We start from the raw sequence: 21596 nt of genomic DNA on the forward strand, positions 1-21596 counted from the left end.
TTTACATTTACATGCTTTCTCCTTACAAAGGCTATCATAGTTTGTGACATATTTCACAAATACAAATAATATTTATAAACACATACAATGTTTGATTTAATCATAGTAATTTTTGTCACAAAATGCCAATCGTGTTAGGGGGACACTACATAAGAACATAAGAATAAAGGAGACTGCAAAAGACCATAATGCCTACACTAGGCAGTTCCGTATCCATCACCACCTGTCATCCCCATCCATAAAGTTGTCTAATCGTTTTTAAAACAACTGATAGTTTCAGCGCTTACTACATGGTTACTAAGTTTATTCCATTCATCGACCACCCTGTTAGTAAACCAATTCTTGCCTATATCCTTCTTAAATCTAAATTTGTCCAGTTTATACCCATTACTGCGAGTCCTGCCCTATTGTTTATTATGATGACCTTGTTTGCATCACCTTTGTTAGCCTTTGATCCACTTGAACACTTCTATTAGATCACCCCGCACTCTGCGTCTTTCCAGAGAGTGTAAGTTTAGGTGCCTAAGCCTCTCTTCGTAAGGCAAATTTCTGAGTCCATGTATCATTTTGGTCATTCTTCTCTGTAGTGATTCTAGTGAATTTATGTCCATTCTGTAGGACGGAGACCAAAACTATACCGCATAGTCAGGTATGGGTCTAACTATCGCTAGAGTTTAATAATTACCTCTGCACTTCTATTCGTTACCGTCCTAGCAATGAAGCCTAATGCCCTGTTATCTTTATTTCTGGCGCTAATGCACTGCTTCCTGGTTTTAAGGTCCGGACTCACCAGAACTTCTAAGTCCCTCTCGCACTCAAATTTTTCTAAAAACGTGTTATCTAAGTTGTATCTATTTTCGGGGTTGTGTAGCCCTACGTTTAACACGCTACACTTAGAGATATTGAAGTTCATTTGCCATTTCACCGACCATGTTAACAATTAAGATCATCCTGCGGAATCTCTGCGTCATCTCCTGACCTAATTAGGCGTCCTATTTTAGTGTCGTCCTCAAACTTACTAACATCACTACAGTAGTGGCGTGTTATCAAACCATACCCCACCCTTAACTCTAGCCAAAATAATATTTTTTTTTAGAAATGAAATATAGCTATCCAAATACCTAGAGTGATAGGGTATCATAATACATATGGTTATAGGGGTCTATCTCCAAAACCCTAGGAGGAGTTCGTGAACAAACAGACAGACAGAGAGAAGCTACTACTTCATTATAGTAGATGAAGTGTGAGGATCACTATCTATCCGCTCTTCGTTTCGTTACTGTATTTACAACCACATTCTGACTTTTGTTTGTAGACTTCGTTGTGTTTTTCCAGAAACAATAACAGCAACATGAACTACAGCAAACATCTATGATCGTACATCCGCCCCCATCGACACCGAAGAGCAAATCGACTTCGGCAAGCCGAACCTGAAGTCGTTGTCAGTCTTCCAACAACAGCCGCAGCCGACGGGAGTGCAGAAAGGCTACAAGGACAGGCCAGCATCTCCACGGCATCTCGACAGCGTTGTAAACAGCGTCAGTAGATAACATAATCCAGGAAAATGAATGTGAAGAATGTTCTCATCACTGGAGCCAATCGTGGCATAGGATTGGCCATGGTTCGTCATCTGCTGGAATGCCCCACACCACCAGCGACACTTGTAGCGACGTGTAGAAACCCTGCCAAAGCAGATGTGAGTATGAGCATCATAGAGTCTGCATACGCCCAGCATCTGTTAGAGGGGACCAGACAAGGTGATAGAATGAGTAATTCTGGTCGATATGTTTGGCGTTACCTGTAATTTAAAACTAACCATTTCTTTTCGTAATTAGTTAAATAGAACACACATACACACACGCACACACACACGACTCGGTGGCGCGGTTAGTAGAGTCCCAGACTGTCAGTACGGCGGTACCGGGGGTACTGGGTTTGAATCCTGCCCAGGGCTGAATTAATTTCAGTATCGCTGCGATTCGAGTCGTTACTCCAACTCTCGTGGGCGGGGAGTTGTGTGTGTGTGTGTGTGTGTGTGTGTGTGTGTGTGTGTGTGTAAGGTCATAGCATTACCCATAGATCGGTCATACGAGCTCTGAGCTTTCTTACGGGAGGGAAATAGCTGTCGATCACGAGTCCAACACGTGATCCAAAGACAAAGGTGAACCAAGGTGAATCACACACACACACACACACACACACAGTGAGTACAAAAAATATACAAGAATTTAAGAACAAACTTGATGCTGAAAGATACAAAGACGGGTCACTACGAGCATAGCTCTCTTCCCGTAAAATACAACTAGGTAAACGCGCGCGCACACACACACACACACGACGCGGTGGCGCAGTGGTAGCGTTCGCCACAACGGCGGTCTGGGTTCGAATCCCGCCTAGGGCTGAAATAACTTCAGTATTGCTGCGCTGCGGGTCGTTACTCCAACTCTCATGGGTGGGGAGTTTGGGGTGTTCTTGCGTGTAAGGTCACAGCATTACCCATAGATCGGTCATATATGATCTTTGAGCTCTCTTCCGGAAGGGAAATAGCTGTCAATTACGAGTCCAACACGTGATTCAAGACAATAGTGAATCACACACACACCATGGCAAGGCAAGGAATAGTGTGTGTGTGATTCACCTTGGTCTTTGCATGACGGGTTGGACTCGTGATCGACAGCTATTTCCCTCCCGAAAGAGAGCTCAGAGCTCGTATGACCGATCTTTGGGTAATCTTGTGACCTAACACGCACACACACACCCAACTCCCCATCCACGAGAGTTGGAGTAACGACTCGAAGCACAGCGATACTGAAATTATTTCAGCCCTGGGCAGGGTTCGAACCCGGACCGTCGTAGTGACAGTCGGGAACTCTACCAACCGTGCGTGTGTGTGTGTGTGTGAGAGAGAGAGAGAGAGCTCTGAGCTTTCATCGGGGAGGGTAATAGCTATTGATCAAGAATCCAACACGTGATCTCAGACCGTGGTGAATCTCTCTCTTTCTCTCTCTCTCTCTCTCTCTCTCTCTCTATATATATATATATATATTACATATATTCTCTTGTAGATATACGAGGTTGAAGGCTAAAGAGGATTGACTTTATAATATTTTATTGCGTGTAGCTTCGATACAACGCACAATCTTTTTATCTTCAGATTGGACGTATCTTAATATTTTTTCCCATTGTTGCCGACGTTTCGGAACTTCCTGGTTCCATCTTCTGGGTGATCTGGATTCTGGATTCCAAGGAAAGACCACCTCGCTTGCGCGGGATCGGGTTTTGTGGGAGGGGAAGAATGTCTGTAGGAAAATGAAAAGATAGTAGTGTATAAAAGAGGGCTATTGCCACCGGGCGATCTGATGTGCAGGGTCTGTGGATGTCTTATCTATACTTGGAGTTGGGATCATAGGGGTTTTCTGCAGGAAAGGGTCTCCTCTGATTGGTTGCCTTGGGCCAATAGGGGATCCGGGTAAGTGGAGGTCTGGGAGACCTTTCCCAGTGCTTGTAGTGGTTCTGTCTGTGTTCAGTTTCTTCATGGATGGTAAGACTCGCAGATCTTCGACTTAGATGTTGATGTTAGGATGGTTATTTTGTATGTATATGGCTTCCAGGAACAGTAGCCATATACATACAAAATAACCATCTAACATCAGATCACCCAGAAGATGGAACCAGAAAGTTCCGAAACGTCGGAAACAATATTTTCTTTATAAATAACCTAGGCAAATTTTTAAGTGGAAATCAGCTGAGAGAAGAGCCAAACTTTAGAAGCGGATACTTGACTATATATACCATTTACAGATATGACCTAACCAAAGAAACAATAAAATGCAACAAACCTCTGAGTTTCACTTGTAGATTACGAAAAATCTTTCTAGTTGGTAGAACAAATGGAAATACTAAATTCTTTGTGCAAACAGGGTACAAATATACGGTAAAGGTTCTCGAGAACATTTATGTGAAAGGGACTATTGTAACTCGACTACATTGAAGATACGGAAAAGATAAAGATCTAGAAAAGACCAAGGCGATACAGAGATTAGTCCTCAGTCATTTTGACATTTGTGCTTTTGCTGGGGTGTGGCAACACGTCACTAATGCAGTTTCCCTTTAACGCATGTAGCATCGTTTTAAATTAAATTCTTAATCTTGGTCAAATCATTATATGTGTCAATTACAATTAAAATTATACTGTATATTGTAAATATCGTTGTCATACACAAGGATAGCCCTTATATTGTAAAAAGTAACTATATGGAACATTATTTGCATAATTTGTACAAATTAATGAAATATTTATTGTAGATAATTTATGTCAAGGCGTACGATTTATTATGATTAGAGACTAAAAAAAGTTTAAAATTACAACAATCCTTATTTAGAGCGAGAATCTGTTACATCACTATGATAGCAAGAGACGAACTTTTGCGTATGTTCATCTTACCGAGCGGCTGTTGTGCATTCTTTTTTATCATATACTGGGTTGAAGTCTGAGTACCGAGCCTTATATGCATAGCAAGACACCCCCCCCCCACTACCCTCGTACAAGTGATGGTAGGCTTTGGCATCCGATCGGACTGCGGGATGTAGAGGAGTTTCATAGCTTGAAGAAAACCATGAAGATCAGCTCCGTAGCACTGCTTTAAAAATATGTAGCGTGGTGACGTCACTTTGGAGTGGGAGAACGCCCGGCACACAACGTCAACGCCATCGTCAAACTGACATTGACAGGGCTAGACATACTCGAGATTGGCGCCTTGAACCTATCGTCGCAGCTCCGTTCGATAGTAGGATTGCTTTTAACATTTTTCTTATCGATTCCCGCCAAGTTAAACGTATATTACGTTGATGTATTGAAATTTACAAAATCAACATTTAAGTTCATATTGCCATATCGCGTTGGTGTGCATTTCTACAAAATACCATCCTTACTTTCCGTTCTATTGTGACGGCAAATGATGATGGGGGTAGGGGACGGTGACTTCTGGAAGCCTCTAGTTACAAACCACACAAAGTCAACGAAAAGTGTTGCTCTGCACTAGGACTGAGGTAACAGCACATTTCTGCTGCCACCTGTGCGACTGAGGAGCCTTTTTTTTTTTTTACGATCGGCTTTACTCATCCTACAAAATATACGGTTCACTCTGCATCCCAGATTATTTTTCTCCGAGAGTGGGTTTAAGTTTTATTATTATTATTATTATTATTATTATATATATATATATATATATGAATATATATATATATCTAAGTCTAAATAAAAATATTCTTCTAAAAAACGCTGTGGAAGTCGGGGACAGGTGGTATTACGGTGACACTTTGTCCTAAAAATATTCTTGAAAAAACGCTTGGGTAAGTCGGGGTCAGGTGGTATTCTTCTTCTTCGCGTTCTTCTTCTTCTTCGTGTTCCTCTTCTTCTTCTTCGCGTTCTTCTTCTTCTTCGCGTTCTTCTTCTTCTTCGCGTTCTTCTTCTTCTTCTTCTTCGCGTTCTTCTTCTTCTTCTTCGCGTTCTTCTTCTTCCTCGCGTTCTTCTTCGCATTCTACTTCGTGTTCTTTTTCGTGCTGGGATCCCGTGTTGGGGTTCCGCCCCGAGGCCGAAGGTGAAAACGAGGGATTAGAGCGCGGAAAGCTGCGGCCGTAGGCCGCTGTTTGCGCAGCCAAGCCCCCGGCGAAGCCCGCGGCTTGTATATATATATATATATATATATATATATATATATATATATATATATATATATATATATTGCCTCATCCCTTAAAGGTGGGTGAACAATAGAATTTATTATCATCGGTTATCTTTAACATATATCATCACTATTGAGGTTAGACAAAGATATAATTATTTTCATATATTGAACTAAAAGTTATATTGATCATATCTTCATTACATGCAAAATAATTCTCATACATATTCTTACACATGTGAGGTAGGATGAAATCTTAGTCATCATTACTTGCATCCAATAGATTTATACTGAGATTCTGATTTCTACATTATTACTCATATGAATCAAATTCAACACAATGAATAACATTGGCAAATAAACTCAATTAATGTAATAGACCTTGTATTAATCTCAGTGTAAGAGTTTGCCACCATGTGACTGCAATGGCATGACATGCATATACATGATATATTAAAAGAATCATGGAATATCTAATTAATCTCTAAATTTATCAAGATAATAATGATCTTTCAATACAATTTCCAAGCTTACATACCTTTTGGAAATGCTCTTTTCCTCTTTAAAACATCCCCCCATTTATTCTTAATAACAAAACATGCTAATTTATAAGAACATAAGAATAAAGGAGACTGCAAAAGACCATAAGGCCTACACTAGGCAGCGCCCTATCCATCACCACCTGTCATCCCCATCCATAAAGTTGTCTAATCGTTTTTTAAAACAACTGATAGTTTCAGCCCTTACTACATGGTTACTAAGTTTATTCCATTCGTCAACCACCCTATTAGTAAACAAATTCTTGCCTATTTCCTTTTTAAATCTAAATTTGTCCAGTTTATACCCATTACTGCGAGTCCTGCCCTGTTGTTTTATTATGATGACCTTGTTTGCATCTCCCTTGTTATAGCCTTTGATCCACTTGAACACTCCTATTATATCACCCCGCACTCTGTGTCTTTCCAGAGAGTGTAAGTTTAGGTGCCTAAGCCTCTCTTCGTAAGGCAAATTTCAGAGTCCATGTATCATTTTCGTCATTCTTCTCTGTACTGATTCTAGTGAATTTATGTCCATTCTGTAGGACGGAGACCAAAACTGTACCACATAGTCAAGGATGGGTCTAACTATCACTAGATAGAGATTAATAATTACCTCTGCACTTCTATTCGTTACCGTCCTAGCAATGAAGCTTAATGCTCCGTTAGCTTTATTTCTGGCGCTAATGCATTGCTTCCTGGTTTTAAGGTCCGGACTCACCAGAACTCCCAAGTCCTTCTCGCACTCAGATTTGTCTAAAAACTTGTTTTCTAAGCTGTATCTATTTTTGGGGTTGTGATGCCCTACGTTTAACATGCTACACTTAGAGATATTGAAGTTCATTTGCCATTTCTCCAACCATGTGAACAGCTTATTAAGATCATCCTGCAGAATCTCTGCGTCGTCTCCTGACCCAATAAGTTGTCCTATTTTAGTGTCGTCCACAAACTTACTAACATCACTATTCATCCCATTGTCTAAGTCATTTATGTACATAATGAACAAGGGACCCAAAACCGAGCCCTGGGGGACCCCGCTAGTAACATTGCCCCTAGATTTTATTCCATTTATGGTGACCCGCTGTTTTCTGTTACTAATCCAAGCTCTAATCCATTCCAACACTTTTCCTCCTATGCCATGGGCTTTAATTTTATTTAGTCTCTGGTGAGGCACCTTGTCAAACGCTTTGCTAAAGTCAAGGTAAATAACATCGTAATTTTCATTGTTATCTGACGCCTTATATACTTTAGTGTAAAAGGATAGAGGATTAGTCACACATGACTTACCCTTGGAGAAACCATGCTGTGAATCACGAATTAAATTATGCCCTTCGATGTGTATGTGAATCCCCATTTAAGCTAACACAACATATGTTATTTGTTTGAATGTAATAGGAAAAGAGGACGTAATCAACTCTTGAAATTGTTGTTTCAAAGTAAACAAGTTCCAACAATGGATCTGTCGACATACATAGGTCGTAAACATAAATCATAAATCATTCATACATCACAAGATGTTAAAGCAAATACTTCCTTGAATATTCATACACTAATTAGAATGTAACAATCTTAAACATATAAAATATATGTAGATATATGCTCACTTTTGAAATACTTTGGTTTTCTCTCTGGCTATGTTATGTGCAGGCATAATGGAAGAAAATGGAAAACACAATACAACAGAAAACAATACAGCGCAAGGTGAGACTATGGTAATAATGCATATTTAAGTTGAAAAAAAATCTGTATCTTTCAGCTGCCCATCATCAAATTTCATCAACCACCATCTGGAGATGTAGCTTACAGGGAGTGGTTTTTAATTTCTGGACAAGGCCTAAGATCTATTTGTTTGACTAATTGTCTCTTCCACTTTTTTCACATAAGGAGAGCCACCAACCAGCAATCTTAAGATTTTCTTATTGTTGGAGCAAAATAATGAAAATGTAAGTGTAACGAATGGTAGATAATTTCCCCATATAAGTTTGATAGTTGCAAACTTGTTACAGTGAAGATGGCTCCACTTATCAATGGTCCTTTTTTAAGACAGTGACATGACAATATTTTTCATATTGTGGCACAGAATTTGACTGATTTCACCCTTGATCTCTGACAGGATTTACAGAAGCTTGCTGAATCACATAAGAATCTCAAAATAGTAAAATTAGGTATGTAATTACACCACATGTTTTGATAATATTAGTATATATGTAATTGGTTTATGTGTCATGTACATATGTCAGTGTATGCATATATGTATACAATATATATTGGAAACCAAAAGGTTGTACAACAAGTTTCCCAAACACTGTCACTAATGCTATTTAACCTATTCACATATAACTTCCCCATGCCAAACCCAGAGCCCAACATTAAAACACTGATATATGCAGGTGACCTAATAATAATAGCCCAACACCATAGTCACAGAGCAACAGCCAAAACATTCAGACATACCTTAGTGAGCTACATCTATGGCTGATGCAAAACTAAAGGTCTGCATCCCTTCAGATGTCCTCAGTGATGTTGCTTACATCTGACTACCACGAATTCAAAAAATACCCAAGTGTCAGATTAAATGGTCAATCCATCTCTATCCATCTATCAATATACCAAAGCTAACAATGGAGGTAACCAAATCAAAGGCACATAACTACTGCCATCCATTCCACTCCCCTCCATCACCCCTCCTCCATCTCATCTTAGCTCCTTATGGATTATGGGTTATCCCTGTGTCCCACCCTTCTTCTGTCCCCTCATGCAGAAAAGGAGAAGATGGGGAGAAATCCATTTGGATTGTGCCAAAACATCATTCACCCCCTATCCATCCCCTGCCCTTCCCTTCCTTGCATAACAGTATCATCTATACACAGCAACTCTCCACTCATCCCTATCTCCTGCCTACTCCCTTGGTCAATAGACATTCCCCTCTTTCTCAACACCCCTGTCACCCCATCCATCCATCTCATTTACAGTCATCCCCTTAAGTTCACTCTGTCCATCTCTCCCTTCCACAACCTCTTTTAATGGTCTTTCTTCACTCATTCTTTCCATGTGTCCAAACCATCCCAGTACTCTTTCATCAGCCCTATCTGTCATCTTCTTTTCCACTCCTACTCTCCTCACCTCATTTCTCAATTTATCCAACCTAGTAGCCCCTACCATACTTCTCAGACATTTCATCTCGAACACATTCAAACTTTTCCTTTCTTTCTCTTAGATTCCATGTCTATGCCCCATACAAAGCTATCAGCACAATCACTCTTTCATACAATCCCCTCTTTGCATCCATTCCCAGATGGCTATTTATGGTATTTTTTAATCCCCCAAGGCATACTTGCTTCCTTCAGTCTACCGTTTAGCTCTACCTCTACTCCTCCCTTTCCTGCCAAATGCGACCCCAAATACCTAAAGCAATCCACTTTCTCCAGCCTCTCTCCTTTAAGATTTATTTCCAACTCACTGTTATCCTCTCCCCTGTAAATCTCATCACCCTGCTGTTAGTCACATTTACCTTCAGCTTTCTCCTATCACATACTTTCCCAAACTCTAGCACTAACTTCCTTAATTCCCCCTCTGACCCTGCCACAAGCACAGTGTCATCATCCCATTGGCCAAAAATCCTAGAATACTTGGCTGCACATTTAATACATACATGACCTCCACCCCACATAAAAGACCTCACTGTGAGGGGAAATAAAAACCCTCAACACCACACACCCATCACGCTACACCTCATAATCACCACCAACAGAATGCAACAAAAATCTGCACCATCACCATATATGAAGGCTGCAGGTCTTCTGCAAGAGGGACCAGGGCCAACAGATTGATTGACTGATTGCAAATGTGTTTCTTTTCTACAGAATTAAGAAACTTCTCAGACTATCCAAAACTTGTTGAGACGGTCAAGAGTTACACAGGTTCAGAAGGCCTCAACCTGCTTATCAATAATGGAGGTATAATGGAGAAAAAACCTGGGCGGCTCTTTGGTATACCTTTGGAGGAGCTTGATGTTGAAGTCTTCAGGGACGTTTTGGATGTCAATACTACAGGACCTCTTTACCTAGTTAAGGTAAGAAATTCCAAAGATGCATAGATATGCAGATGTAATTGCATTTACCTAATTGTAGGTATAAGACCATCTTTTTTCCTTGAAATATATATATATATATATATATATATATATACACACATACAAAGAGCAGTGAACAGACTTGTCTTACAGATAAAACAAATGAAGAGAGACAATATGTTGGGCCTATCATTGGAAGATAGGAAAATGAGAGATGTCTTGATAGTAGTATTCAGGGTATTAAAAGGAACAGATAAAACTGACAGAGATCTCATGGTACAAAATATTTCAAAGCAAGGTATGGTCGTTAGAGAATAAGAGACAGGATCTCATGAGTATAATTCCATTCCTGTATATTATAGTTGGGTAAATACATACCATACATGCATACCAAAGTCCTTTCTCACTTATAAGGGACTTTGCCGGGTCAGAGCACAAGATCACTACATATTCACTAAAACCCATTTAACACTCCTGTCATCTCTGCACCTTGAGGATGAAGTCATGCTTGTCCTCCACAATTTTACCTGGGCAGGGGACTTGGCTCAAAAAATATACCCTGGGTCTTATATGCAAAGTTGAAGTAATCTATCTGGTAGGCCACTGTTTACTTGGAGACTGTAGACTACTAGTTACCTCGAGTTTCACTGACTGGAAACTCACAGGCCTACAGCACCTAGCATTGGTCCCTGGCCCTACCCATTGATCTCTCCAGGAAGAAACCTTGGTCAACATTGTATTATTGTGAGACTCTGTTACTAAATGAAAGTTGTTGGAGGGGAACCTTTGCTGGTTGTAACCTCTCCTTGTGTTTGAAAGTAGAGGAAATACAGAAGTTGACAAAGAAAGATGATGAGCCAAGTCTGAAGACTAAAGGCTGTACCATCAAATGGAAGTTGGGTAAAGATGTGGATGTGCTGTGTCTTGCGACACTGCCTCTGACCCAGGGCAGTGGACAAAATGTAGGGATGACCCATCATCCAGGAGGTGCCAATATAAGAGGGAGAGTAGAGGGTGGAGGGGAGTGGAGTGTATTAGGGATGGAATGGGTGGGAATGGTTTTTGTGCCTTTTTCTTTTTGGCTACCTCCATTGTGAGGGGGAAAAAAGCCTTTGGTATATGTATGCAATGTATGTATCTGTCTTTTAAATTCTCTTACACAATTAAGCTATTATTCTGGTCAGAGACATTTGTATAAGTGCAGTTCTTAGGGAGCTTCCCAGTTCACAGTATTGGATATATTTCTTACAGGCCTTCCTGCCACTTCTGAAGAAAGCAGCAGAATATAACAAGTCAAAGCCAGTTGGTATCTCAAGAGCTGGTGTAGTCAACGTGAGCTCCATATATGGTACAATGGGAGGATTCACAGGCAATCCAGACATATATGGTTACAGAGCAAGCAAGGTAGGGATTCAAGCTAGAAAAGAATATTGTCACAATTTAAGCCTAAATATGATTTAAGAATCTTACTGCATTTGAGTGTACATCAGAAATCAGTCGACATATGAATGCATGTAATGAAGCGATAGGAGTTGGATCCTCCTCTCTTCTATGGGGTGGTTTTGGTGCAGCCTGTTAAAACTCTCATTGCTTTGTTTTGTAAAGTTTGCAGAGTATTTATGTTGGTTATGCTGACTGCTTGGAACTGTGCTTTGGAAGCATAGTCTTAGGTGGTTCTTATGACCTATTTTAAGACTGTGGTTAGAATTTCTTTCTGTTGTCTGATGCCAGTATTTGCAATGGATTTAAGCAAGTTTACTCCCTTGTTGATTCTTATTGTCAGACCTTTGATATATTGGTTGAAGGTTGTATGACTTACAAGTGAGGCCCAGAATTTTAGGGTCCTTTTCCAATGGGAGGGTTTGGCCATTGTTTTTTTTGTTTTTTGTTTTTCTAACTCATGGTTGTTTGAAGTGAGCAATATTGCTATTAATTTCTATGGTGATGGTTCCATTATATCTCTGAGCCACTGCTCTAGCTTGTCTAAGTAAGCTTGAGTGTTTCTGGCTGCTATTTTGTAATTCTTATGCTGGGTCATAATTGTTAGATTGTGTGCTTATGTAAGTACTCTGGTGTTAACTTCTGGATCAGGGGTTGGAAGATCGCTCATGAAATGGTTGAGTATTGCAGCTTAGGAGACCCCATTACATACTCTCAGAGATTTTATTATTTAGGGTTATTCTGCACTGCCTCCCTGTTAAAAAGTTTGCTATTTCTATCATTGTTGTAAATATCAGTCTGATCTTTTTGGACAATGTGTCTGGGAAGTATGTCAAATACTTTCTTTATGTCACTAGCTACCATAAGTGTTCTTTCTGGTGAGATCTGCTTGTTGAAACCTTCCAGCTCTTGTATGGAGGTGTTTGTGAGCAATGTGATAGTGGAGTGGTCCTCTTTGAATCTATGATGGTTAGGGGAAGTATGTAGTTTAGTTGCAATTCTTCCTGCTACCACACAACTCACCTCCCTTAACCAAGTATGTATTTACCTACCTAGTTGTATTTTACGGGACGGAAACTATGCTAGTTGTGACCCGTTTTCGTATCTCTCCATGTCCAGTTTTTTCTTGAAATTGTGTATAGTTCTGGCATTCACTGTTCAATTTGTTCCAGACATCGATCACTCTGTGTGGGAAACTATTCTTTTTCAGGTCTCTTCTGTAACTGTCTTTCTTTAGTTTCTTTTTGTGTTCTCGTCCCATTTTAATAGGTCATCTCTATCGAGAACTTCCATCCCTTTCATAATTCTGAAAATGGTCAACAAATCACCTCTTTCCCTTCTCTGCTCCAATGTTGACAACTGTAATTTCTCCAATCTTTGATCATATGTCAAGTTTAATAGTGTGGGTACCATTTTTGTCGCTGCTTTTTGTATTTTTTCTAATTTTCTTGTGTTTTTCTTTGTGCTAAGTGCCCACATTGATGTAGCATACTCTAATTTCGGTCTTATCAATGTGTATATGTATGTATTTATCCATGTATCTCCATTGGTTATGATTCTTCTTTTACTCCAAACCCTTCCTTAGTATTTGTAATGACAAAAAATACTTGAATCTTGGTAGAAAATTATATTAAATTATTTTTATTTTCAGGCAGCACTTAATATGGTGACAAAGGCATTAGCAGAAGATTATAAGAAGGATGGTATCCTCTTTGTTGCTCTACATCCTGGATGGGTCCAAACCGATATGGGTTCTGAAGGTGGCCACTTCACACCTGCAGAGTCTGTTAATCTTATGTTTACTGCCCTTCCCACTCTTACAGTGGAGCATTCAGGAACACTGGTATCATATGATGGCAGTACAATGGAATGGTAATAAGATAGCAGGTATGACAGTAATAACAATGGTAATAAGGTAGCTAATATAAAGTATGATGTGATTTAGGAACAGGAGTAATTTTGTATACTATAATTCTGTCAAAAAAGGAGTATTTGTATAATTTTTCTAAATGGGTATTTTTATACAAAATTCTAGTTGCACAAGGTTACAATGAATTTGGCAAAGAAATGAGGATGTGCATCAGTCAGTCTGTTGCACCAGTCTCTCTTGTAGAAGACCCAAGTTTCTCATGTAATTGGCAATGGCCACTAGACAGGCCCATAGTCACTTAAGAAAGAAATAGTGTTGTTTTCTAGGGATAGTGTAGGATGAGGTGCTAAGTGTACTTGTGTGATTATTGGATCTAGGGTAGTTTGATTCTGTGTTACTGTTTTGGTGATGGATGGTGTACTAAAGACAAACATGCTTGTATGGTTCTTGCTTCACTTGAGAGGGATTATTTGTGGGGCTGATGTCAGGAGGGTTTTTTGTGGAGTATTATGCTGCAGGTGTTGTTCAGCTGGTTGTGCTTGTGTGATGTATAGGATGGGGGAGTAGGGCTTAGGGCTCTAGCATAGAGCAGTGTTCCTAACATTTTCATAGGATATCCTATGGGGAAAACTTTGGATTTTGAGTGCAGGTGATGCCATGTAATGAAGCAATGGAGGTAAATAGGCTTTGACTGTGGCCTTGTGATGGAAGTACTATGTCTTGCTGCACTGACTCTGACCTAAGCAATGTGCCAGGGGCAGGGATGACCCTTTATCCATGAGGAGCTAAAATGGAATGACAGTGAACGAGTTTTTGGATGTGTGAGGGTTAGATGAATGGTTTGATTTCGCTATCCCTTAAAAGGAGGAAAAGGCCTTTTGGAATTTGTGTTTATGTATGCTTCTTACAATGATGTCTAGAGGTCTCATTCATCTTTATGGAAGCAAAGAAAGATACACAATACCAGTGGTGGGCAGCGATAAATTTTGCGATAAAATGATAAATTAGTCCTATAACGATAAAGCGATAAATTTCCAAGATACCTTAAAGCGATAAGCAATAAAATAAAAAATACTCTATTTTTGCTACTTATGCATTTAAAAACCTCTTTTTTACACTTAAAACACCATATCTGTTTGCCGCATAACAATGAACCTGTAACCTCCCGCCATAATGGTTTTTCGTCTTCTACTTTATCGCTGGATTTATTGCGGGAAATTTGAAAGCGATAAACGATAAATTTTCGGTTAAAGCGATATTATCGCTTTACTTATTGCAACACCCACGACTGCACAATACTATAAACTTTTAATGATGACTGTAAGGAAGGTTTCATAAGAATAAAATGTTTGTGAAATATGTGAATTTTTATTTACACTGTTATCATTACATGTAACATCCTTTTACTTAGAGCAAGGATTCATTCATGAGCAGTGGAAGGCTAGCTTCCATCCTTGAGAAAGTTTATCATACTTAACAAATTTTCCAAAGTTCTTTGGCACAAGTTGCTTAACCACTTCGGTACGATGATTCCTACATTGGCATCATGAGGTGAGAGTGGGTACACGAGGATGCAAGCGTCAGCATCTCGATTATATATATTTTTTCGTAGTTGTACACAAGTTAACCTGAGTCTGTGAACTGGTTTGATCACATTTTCTGTTTATTATTATTACTCAGCGTAAAAGAGTGAGTAATACAGCAATGTCTTTATATTTTATAATGCAAGTGGTGTGATGCACTGTACGTATGGCAGCCGATGCTGCACGTGAGAATTTGACTCGTACTGAAGTGGTTAATGGCAATTGAAAGGATGACAATGTTGTTTAACCTATAGCCATCTTCCTGCATTAAGTCTACCAAAATCACAAACAATAATATATTCATATTGGTTCACAGCTCTTGTAGTTGTGGACTTGCCAACCCTGGAGTCGTGTCTTGTGGCAGTTTATTTGGTAAACCTGAGTGTTAAGCTAAAATATGATTTACATAATAATTGTTGCCTCAAGTTTTGCTGACCAGAAACCTGCAGTCCCAGAGTTGTCAGTAATCATCTTTGGACCCTCCCTTAAATCTAGAAACTAAATTGTCTGTGTTGTGTGTGTGTACATTTTGTGTAAGTGTGTGTATTTTGTGCATGTGTGTATTTATCTAGTGTTATTTTACGGGACAAGAGTTATGCTTGTGGTGACCCATTTTCATATCTCTCCACATCCAGTTTATTCTTAAAATCTTGTATAATTTTGGCACTCACTGTTTCTCCATTTAGTTTGTTCCAGACATCAATCACTATGTGGGAAGCTCTTCTTTTTCAAATCTCTTCTGTAACTGTCCTTCTTTAGCTTCTTTTCATGTCCTCTTGTTTCTCTTCTATCCCATTTTAATAAGTCGTCTCTATCAAGAATTTCCATCCCTTTCATAATTCTGTAAATGGTCAACAAATCACCTCTTTCTCTTCTCTGTTCCAGTGTTGATAGTTGTAGTTTCTCTAATCTATGTTCATATGTCAAATTTGATAGTGTGCATGCATGTGTGTGTCATCAGGTGATAGGTAAAAGGTTCAGAGGAGCAGGTGCCAATTGTCTGCCCTCCTTAAATTACATAGGATGGCTGAAGTTGACAAGATCTATGGTCTGGTCCAAAGACTAAGTATCAGCTCCTTGGGAGCTGTAACTCATTAGGGTAACAGTATTGATGGGAGTTGAAGACAGGTGGCATAAAGTTGATGCTCTCTGAATTTTGTCTTACAGCATCATGTGCATCCTCCCATCACTGGTCCCAGCCTCACACAATAGGACCAAAAATATTTTACTTCATTGCTCTACATCTCATTTGAGCCAGTGATGCCATCCATATTTCATTCTGCTGGTCCTTACTAGTTAATAACAGTTCCTTCTTTTAACAAGAAAACTCCAATTCCGTCCACAAATTAATACATTTGAGAAAATGATGCCCTAGCAAAATTTATTTTGGCCCTTTCTATATACTCTAATTTGGCTGAGAGGCCAGACTGAAACATCGGGACTTGACTGAACAAAACTTCCATTTGAAATTGATCTACATGGCTAATATGAGTAGTGGTTGTCCAACTTCCTACAGTGTATTTTAATTTGGTCCAGTTGTACAATAGGCACATTTATACTTGGTAGTCTAGTATGAGGCTTTCCAACTAAAATTCTGTTTTAAGTTGCATGGGTGTATTGGCAATGGTAGTCTATAATTACTTAAAAGAGAGAGAAAGATAAGACAAAGACAGACAAATGAAAGTAGAGAGAAATAAAGTGAGGGAAAAGTGTGATGTAGTGAGACAAAAGAGAAGAGAAAGATGAAAAAGTGAGAGGATGAGAAAAAAAAAAGAGAAAGATAGAGTTGTATATGTAGTACTATGAAAGCATAATTCTGACAACAGAAACCACATTACTAAGGTACCAACACAAGTGTCTCCATGCCATCAACACAAATGTCACATTAAAGTGGTCCTGAGAAAATACAGTCAATCCACAAATCTTCCACAGAGTTTCATGCCAACCTAACCCCTTCCTTCAGATATTTATAATATACATCTTTAAACCAACTCAAAATTGCATCAAAGCCTTTACAATGAGTCCTCCTTATACGGTAATTCTTTATCCGGTAAATTCACAGTTACGGTATTTGGTAATTACTACCCTTGATTCTATTTACAGTAAGAAAAATTCACAGATACGGTATCTGCTTGTGTTTTGGAGGTAGAATTAGATATTTTGAAGAGGAAAGAGCAGGGAGAAGGTACGTCTGCCGTAAGTCGAAACTTGGGTTCGCTATACGGTAATTTCAATTTGCGGTAAGGTTTTCAGGAACTCGTATGTACCGTATAACGAGGACTCACTGTACACTAGTGAGTCCCCAACCTGTAGCTCATGGGCACCATGGCGGCCTTGGGACCCTATTATGCGCCCACAAGGGTCAACCAGAAAACTTTGAAACATCCTTCATTTTAACATTTCTATATAAACATGTTATTTCCTTTCTTTTCATATATCCAATCAACAGTGGGTTTTTAATGTATTTATTAATGTGTTACGATATTACTGGACAGTGATTTCTATACAAGTATATATATATACACTTCTCTCTGGGGGAAGGCGCCCTTCGCTGTGCTTATAATGACAGATGTAGCTCTCAGCCTACAAAAGGTTTGGGACCACTGCTTTACATTTTCTTCCATGACCTGTATGCCATTGGTGAACCAATAGCCATTTGTGGGACGAAGTAACAAGCAGGACTGGTTGGCACGAACAAGAGCGGCTCTCAGCCAAAAGTAGGGTAATTTACGAAAAGGAGAATTGGGGACTGACTGTATGCAATTATCAAATATATTAGAAAATTCTGTTGGAGCTTATTACTGCTACACTTGCAGCACCAATAAACATTCTCATCGAATCTTAGCATCTGATTCTGAAGTTATCTGCACACGCAAAAATACTTTTCAATATGAATAACTTTGTAACGGAGATTACTTATCACGCTTAGACCATGGGATCCATAAGTCACACTATGTCCCTTGGGGAATCATCCATGATATGTACAATGGGTGGAATAAATCATAACTATGAAGTACAGTATATGAATAAATTTCATTGGTTTGAGAGAGATGGGCTCCCCTCATTTTTTATTTATTTATTTATTTTTTTATACTTGCATGCCTAACTTAAGTGAGGTGGCTGGACACATGAAAATAACAACCATGTTTCCCTCCTTACATCTTTCACCTCTGCTTAAAACATGTAAAAACCGCAATTCGTTTCTTTACCATAAATAGTGCCAGTTCGTTCCTGGTAACTCTGTTAGGTAACAGGTGCCTTAGTTTATAATTTTTTCGTAACCATTTCTGTATGATGACGGTCACGTAGGTGTCATGAGGTGCGAGTAGGTATACCAGGATCCTGGCATCGGCATCTTGATTACATATATTTTTTTACAGTTGTACACTAGTTACCCCCAGATTCTGTGAACTGGTTTGATAACATTTTCTGTGCTTATTATTACATACATACATATACCAAGGGCTTTTTCCCCCTTACAAGGGAGGTAGCCAAAAAGAAAAGGGGGAAAAAGCCTTTGGTAAATGTATATATTTAATAATAAGCAAAGGAAAGTGCTTATTATTACTCAGAGTAAAAGAACAAGTAATACAGCAGTGACTTTATATTTTTGGCAGTCGATGCTGCACACAAGAAATTGAGTTGTACTATCTGTGTACCTAAAGGTTTCTTCTCTCTTATACGGAATAGCCAACCGAGGCATACGACCGCCTCCCACCCCTTCCTACCTCTATTTGCCTCCCTTTTATCTTAGCTCCTTGCTGACAACCACACACGTTTTCACTTGTTCAATGTCCTGCCACAACAACCACATACTCTTATGGATTTGTCTACCTATCCACTCACTTTTTCTACGATTTACCAATTGTTCTTGCTTATGGGACCATCAACTTGTAAATCAATTATTGCAGCTGGTTATACTCGTAGATGCTCTACAAAGTTGCTCATTACTGAAATGTAACTATACATATAATTTCGAATTGCATTTTGCTTGTGCTACAAACCAAGTTAGACCTTGGAGATCATTTGGAGCAATCTTTGATTTGACTGCTTCCTGTTTTCAATGCACGATACCTTGTACTATACCAAAAGGACTTTTCCTCTTGTAAGGCAATGGCGAGTCAAAGCAAACACCCACCTCTTATGCATAAAAATCATTTATGCATCTGCTTGAGTTTCAATGACTGGAAACCTGCAGCTCTACAGTGGCTGTCAAAAGTCCTTGGGTCTTCCTATAGATCTCCTTGGTAAGAAACTTTAGACTACTGTGTTGTATTAGTGTAGGACTGCTTCTGTGTCACTGTCTTCCAGTAGTAGGATAAGGACAGTAGGAGCTGTATGTTACTTGTTCCCCTAATGGGCAGAGGAGCTGAGGTCGAGAGATCCTGGGCCAGCACCTCTTGATGGAGACATGGATGTTGATACGTTTTGAAGCGAGGTAATGAGCTGATTATTATCTCCAATTTCTGCCTTGCAGGACCACCATCAAGTACATGCCTTCTTTGGTCCCGTCTAAACATCCTTAGCCGATGTTGTCCTCTCCGTTATTTCTTACCGATTACTCCACTTTAGTCTACTCTTCAGTTCCTCTTTCCTTCTTTGTTGTGTTGTTAACTTACTCTCCAACATGTTTATAAACTTGTTCTACATACTCCATGACAGCTACAATACCATTTCTACATGCTCAACCTCAAATATTTAACAATTTCATTGCAAACTGTATATATTAAGTTTCCTACTCTTGCACAATCCACACTCTATAGTGTAATTCAAGTGCCATAATCTAACGACACTGAGCTAACAAACAACACCAGTATTTACATACTGAATTTACAGATATCCATATTGCGTACATCTTGAATCTACAGACATCCATGCTTTGTGCTTTTTATGTCAAAAAACATCTTATCAAGAATAATAAATTTGATGTGTGAAAACGTATTCCAATGCAACTTATACACTATGAAATTGCTACTCTAAAATAGCTTAGGAACTAAAAATGACCAGAAAAACAAAGCTTTGGTGACCGCACATATCAAATGCTATGATAAATTGATGAAAAGGAGGTTCATAATTAATAAAAAAGAAACGTCCAATATCTTCAAAGATATCTGACTGAGAAATGTAATATCCAATACCCACCTGCCCCCAATAAAATACCCAATACTATCCTGATTTGTGACTTGTCTTGCATAGCACTGGTGTCCAGTTCCTTACACCTGCTTTTTGTAAATAAAAAATTATTAGAAAAGAATAAAAGGCAGAAAATAACAAAGAAAATTCTTGTACCATCAAACTGAATGGAACATACAGCCTATGTTTCTTCTCAACGTGACTACTCTATAATTCTATTCTTTATAAGTCAACTAAACCATTAACTGTAAAACTAATGAAATGACTAGTGATCAGCTACTCTAATCCTTCAAAATGTAACAACATTTATATGGTTTCCATCCCCAACAAACAGATGAGCTGCATCGATGAAAATACTTTGTAAATTAACAAAGTTCTTTGATCATAACTGCATATGAAAAAACAAAAACAATACATAAATATAAATGATTTAAACTATCCTTGATTCTACATGGAAAAATCTGCTGCCTACTGGTGAAGTAGAAGAAAAAGAAAGAAAGAAAAGAAAGAAAGAAAGAAAGGAAAAAAATCATGGATACTCATTGTCATCTTTAACTTCAGCTCTGATCTTCCAGAGAACTAAATGTTTATTTCTTTCATAGGTGAAATACTGTGGGAGAGTCTTTGTAACAACTTCCTCCACACTCCAGCTCACATTTTCTGAGTTTCGCTTGGTCAGCTGGTCTAAACACTGCTTGAAGTATTCATAGCAAGGTGCAACTGTGTCCATATCTTCAATTGTGAAAACATATCTGTAAGGGCAAAATAAGCTGATATAAATAAATTCATAGAGCATACATACATATACCAAAGGCTTTTTTCCCCCTTATAAGGGAGGTAGCCAAAAAACAAAGGCATAAAAACCACTCCCACCCATTCCATCCCTATCACACTCCACTCCTCTCCACCCTCTTCCCTCCCTCTTATCTTGGCACCTCCTGGATGACGGGTCATCCCTGCATTCGTAGTAAGAATATTGTTAAAGAACATATAAAATAAACAATCGCTGTAATAATATAATAATTCTTATGGTGCAATTGGTAAGGTGACGGCTTGGCATCAAGCTAGGTCTCAGTTTGGTTTCCAGGGTAACTACCAGAATGATTTTTTATATAAAAATTGTTGCCTCTAGTTTTGCTGACTGAAAACCTGCAACCCAACAGTGGCTAGCAGCAGTTCTTGGATCCTCTTACAGAGTTCTTCATGAAGAACCTTTGAATCGTTATGTGTTGTATTAGTGTGGGGCTGTTTCTAAGTCATCAACTGAAAACGATAGGA

General features: G+C 38.9%; 2 protein-coding genes across 5 annotated transcripts in view; one reads left to right on the forward strand and one right to left on the reverse strand.

The window, feature by feature from the left end:
* Positions 1-1327: 1327 nt before the first annotated feature.
* On the forward strand, positions 1328-15445 carry LOC143022445 (C-signal-like). Its single transcript, XM_076180676.1, has 5 exons — positions 1328-1696; positions 8334-8385; positions 10084-10292; positions 11544-11696; positions 13384-15445. The coding sequence occupies exons 1-5, from the start codon at positions 1565-1567 to the stop codon at positions 13606-13608; spliced, it is 771 nt and encodes a 256-aa protein (XP_076036791.1). The 5' UTR covers positions 1328-1564; the 3' UTR covers positions 13609-15445.
* A 963-nt stretch (positions 15446-16408) lies between these two features.
* The window catches only part of LOC143022444 (methyltransferase-like protein 22), a 29213-nt gene continuing 24025 nt past the window's right edge, over positions 16409-21596 (reverse strand). For all 4 annotated transcript variants that reach the window (XM_076180675.1, XM_076180674.1, XM_076180673.1 and 1 more), the window contains one exon: positions 16409-21070. In XM_076180675.1, the coding sequence (XP_076036790.1) occupies positions 20848-21070 (223 nt within the window). In that variant the 3' untranslated portion in view covers positions 16409-20847. The remainder of the gene's footprint in view (positions 21071-21596) is intronic.

The sequence above is a fragment of the Oratosquilla oratoria genome, chromosome 44 (assembly GCF_046742065.1).
Source record: "Oratosquilla oratoria isolate Oo_2021 chromosome 44, ASM4674206v1, whole genome shotgun sequence".
In the NCBI taxonomy this organism is placed as follows: Eukaryota; Metazoa; Arthropoda; class Malacostraca; order Stomatopoda; family Squillidae; genus Oratosquilla; species Oratosquilla oratoria.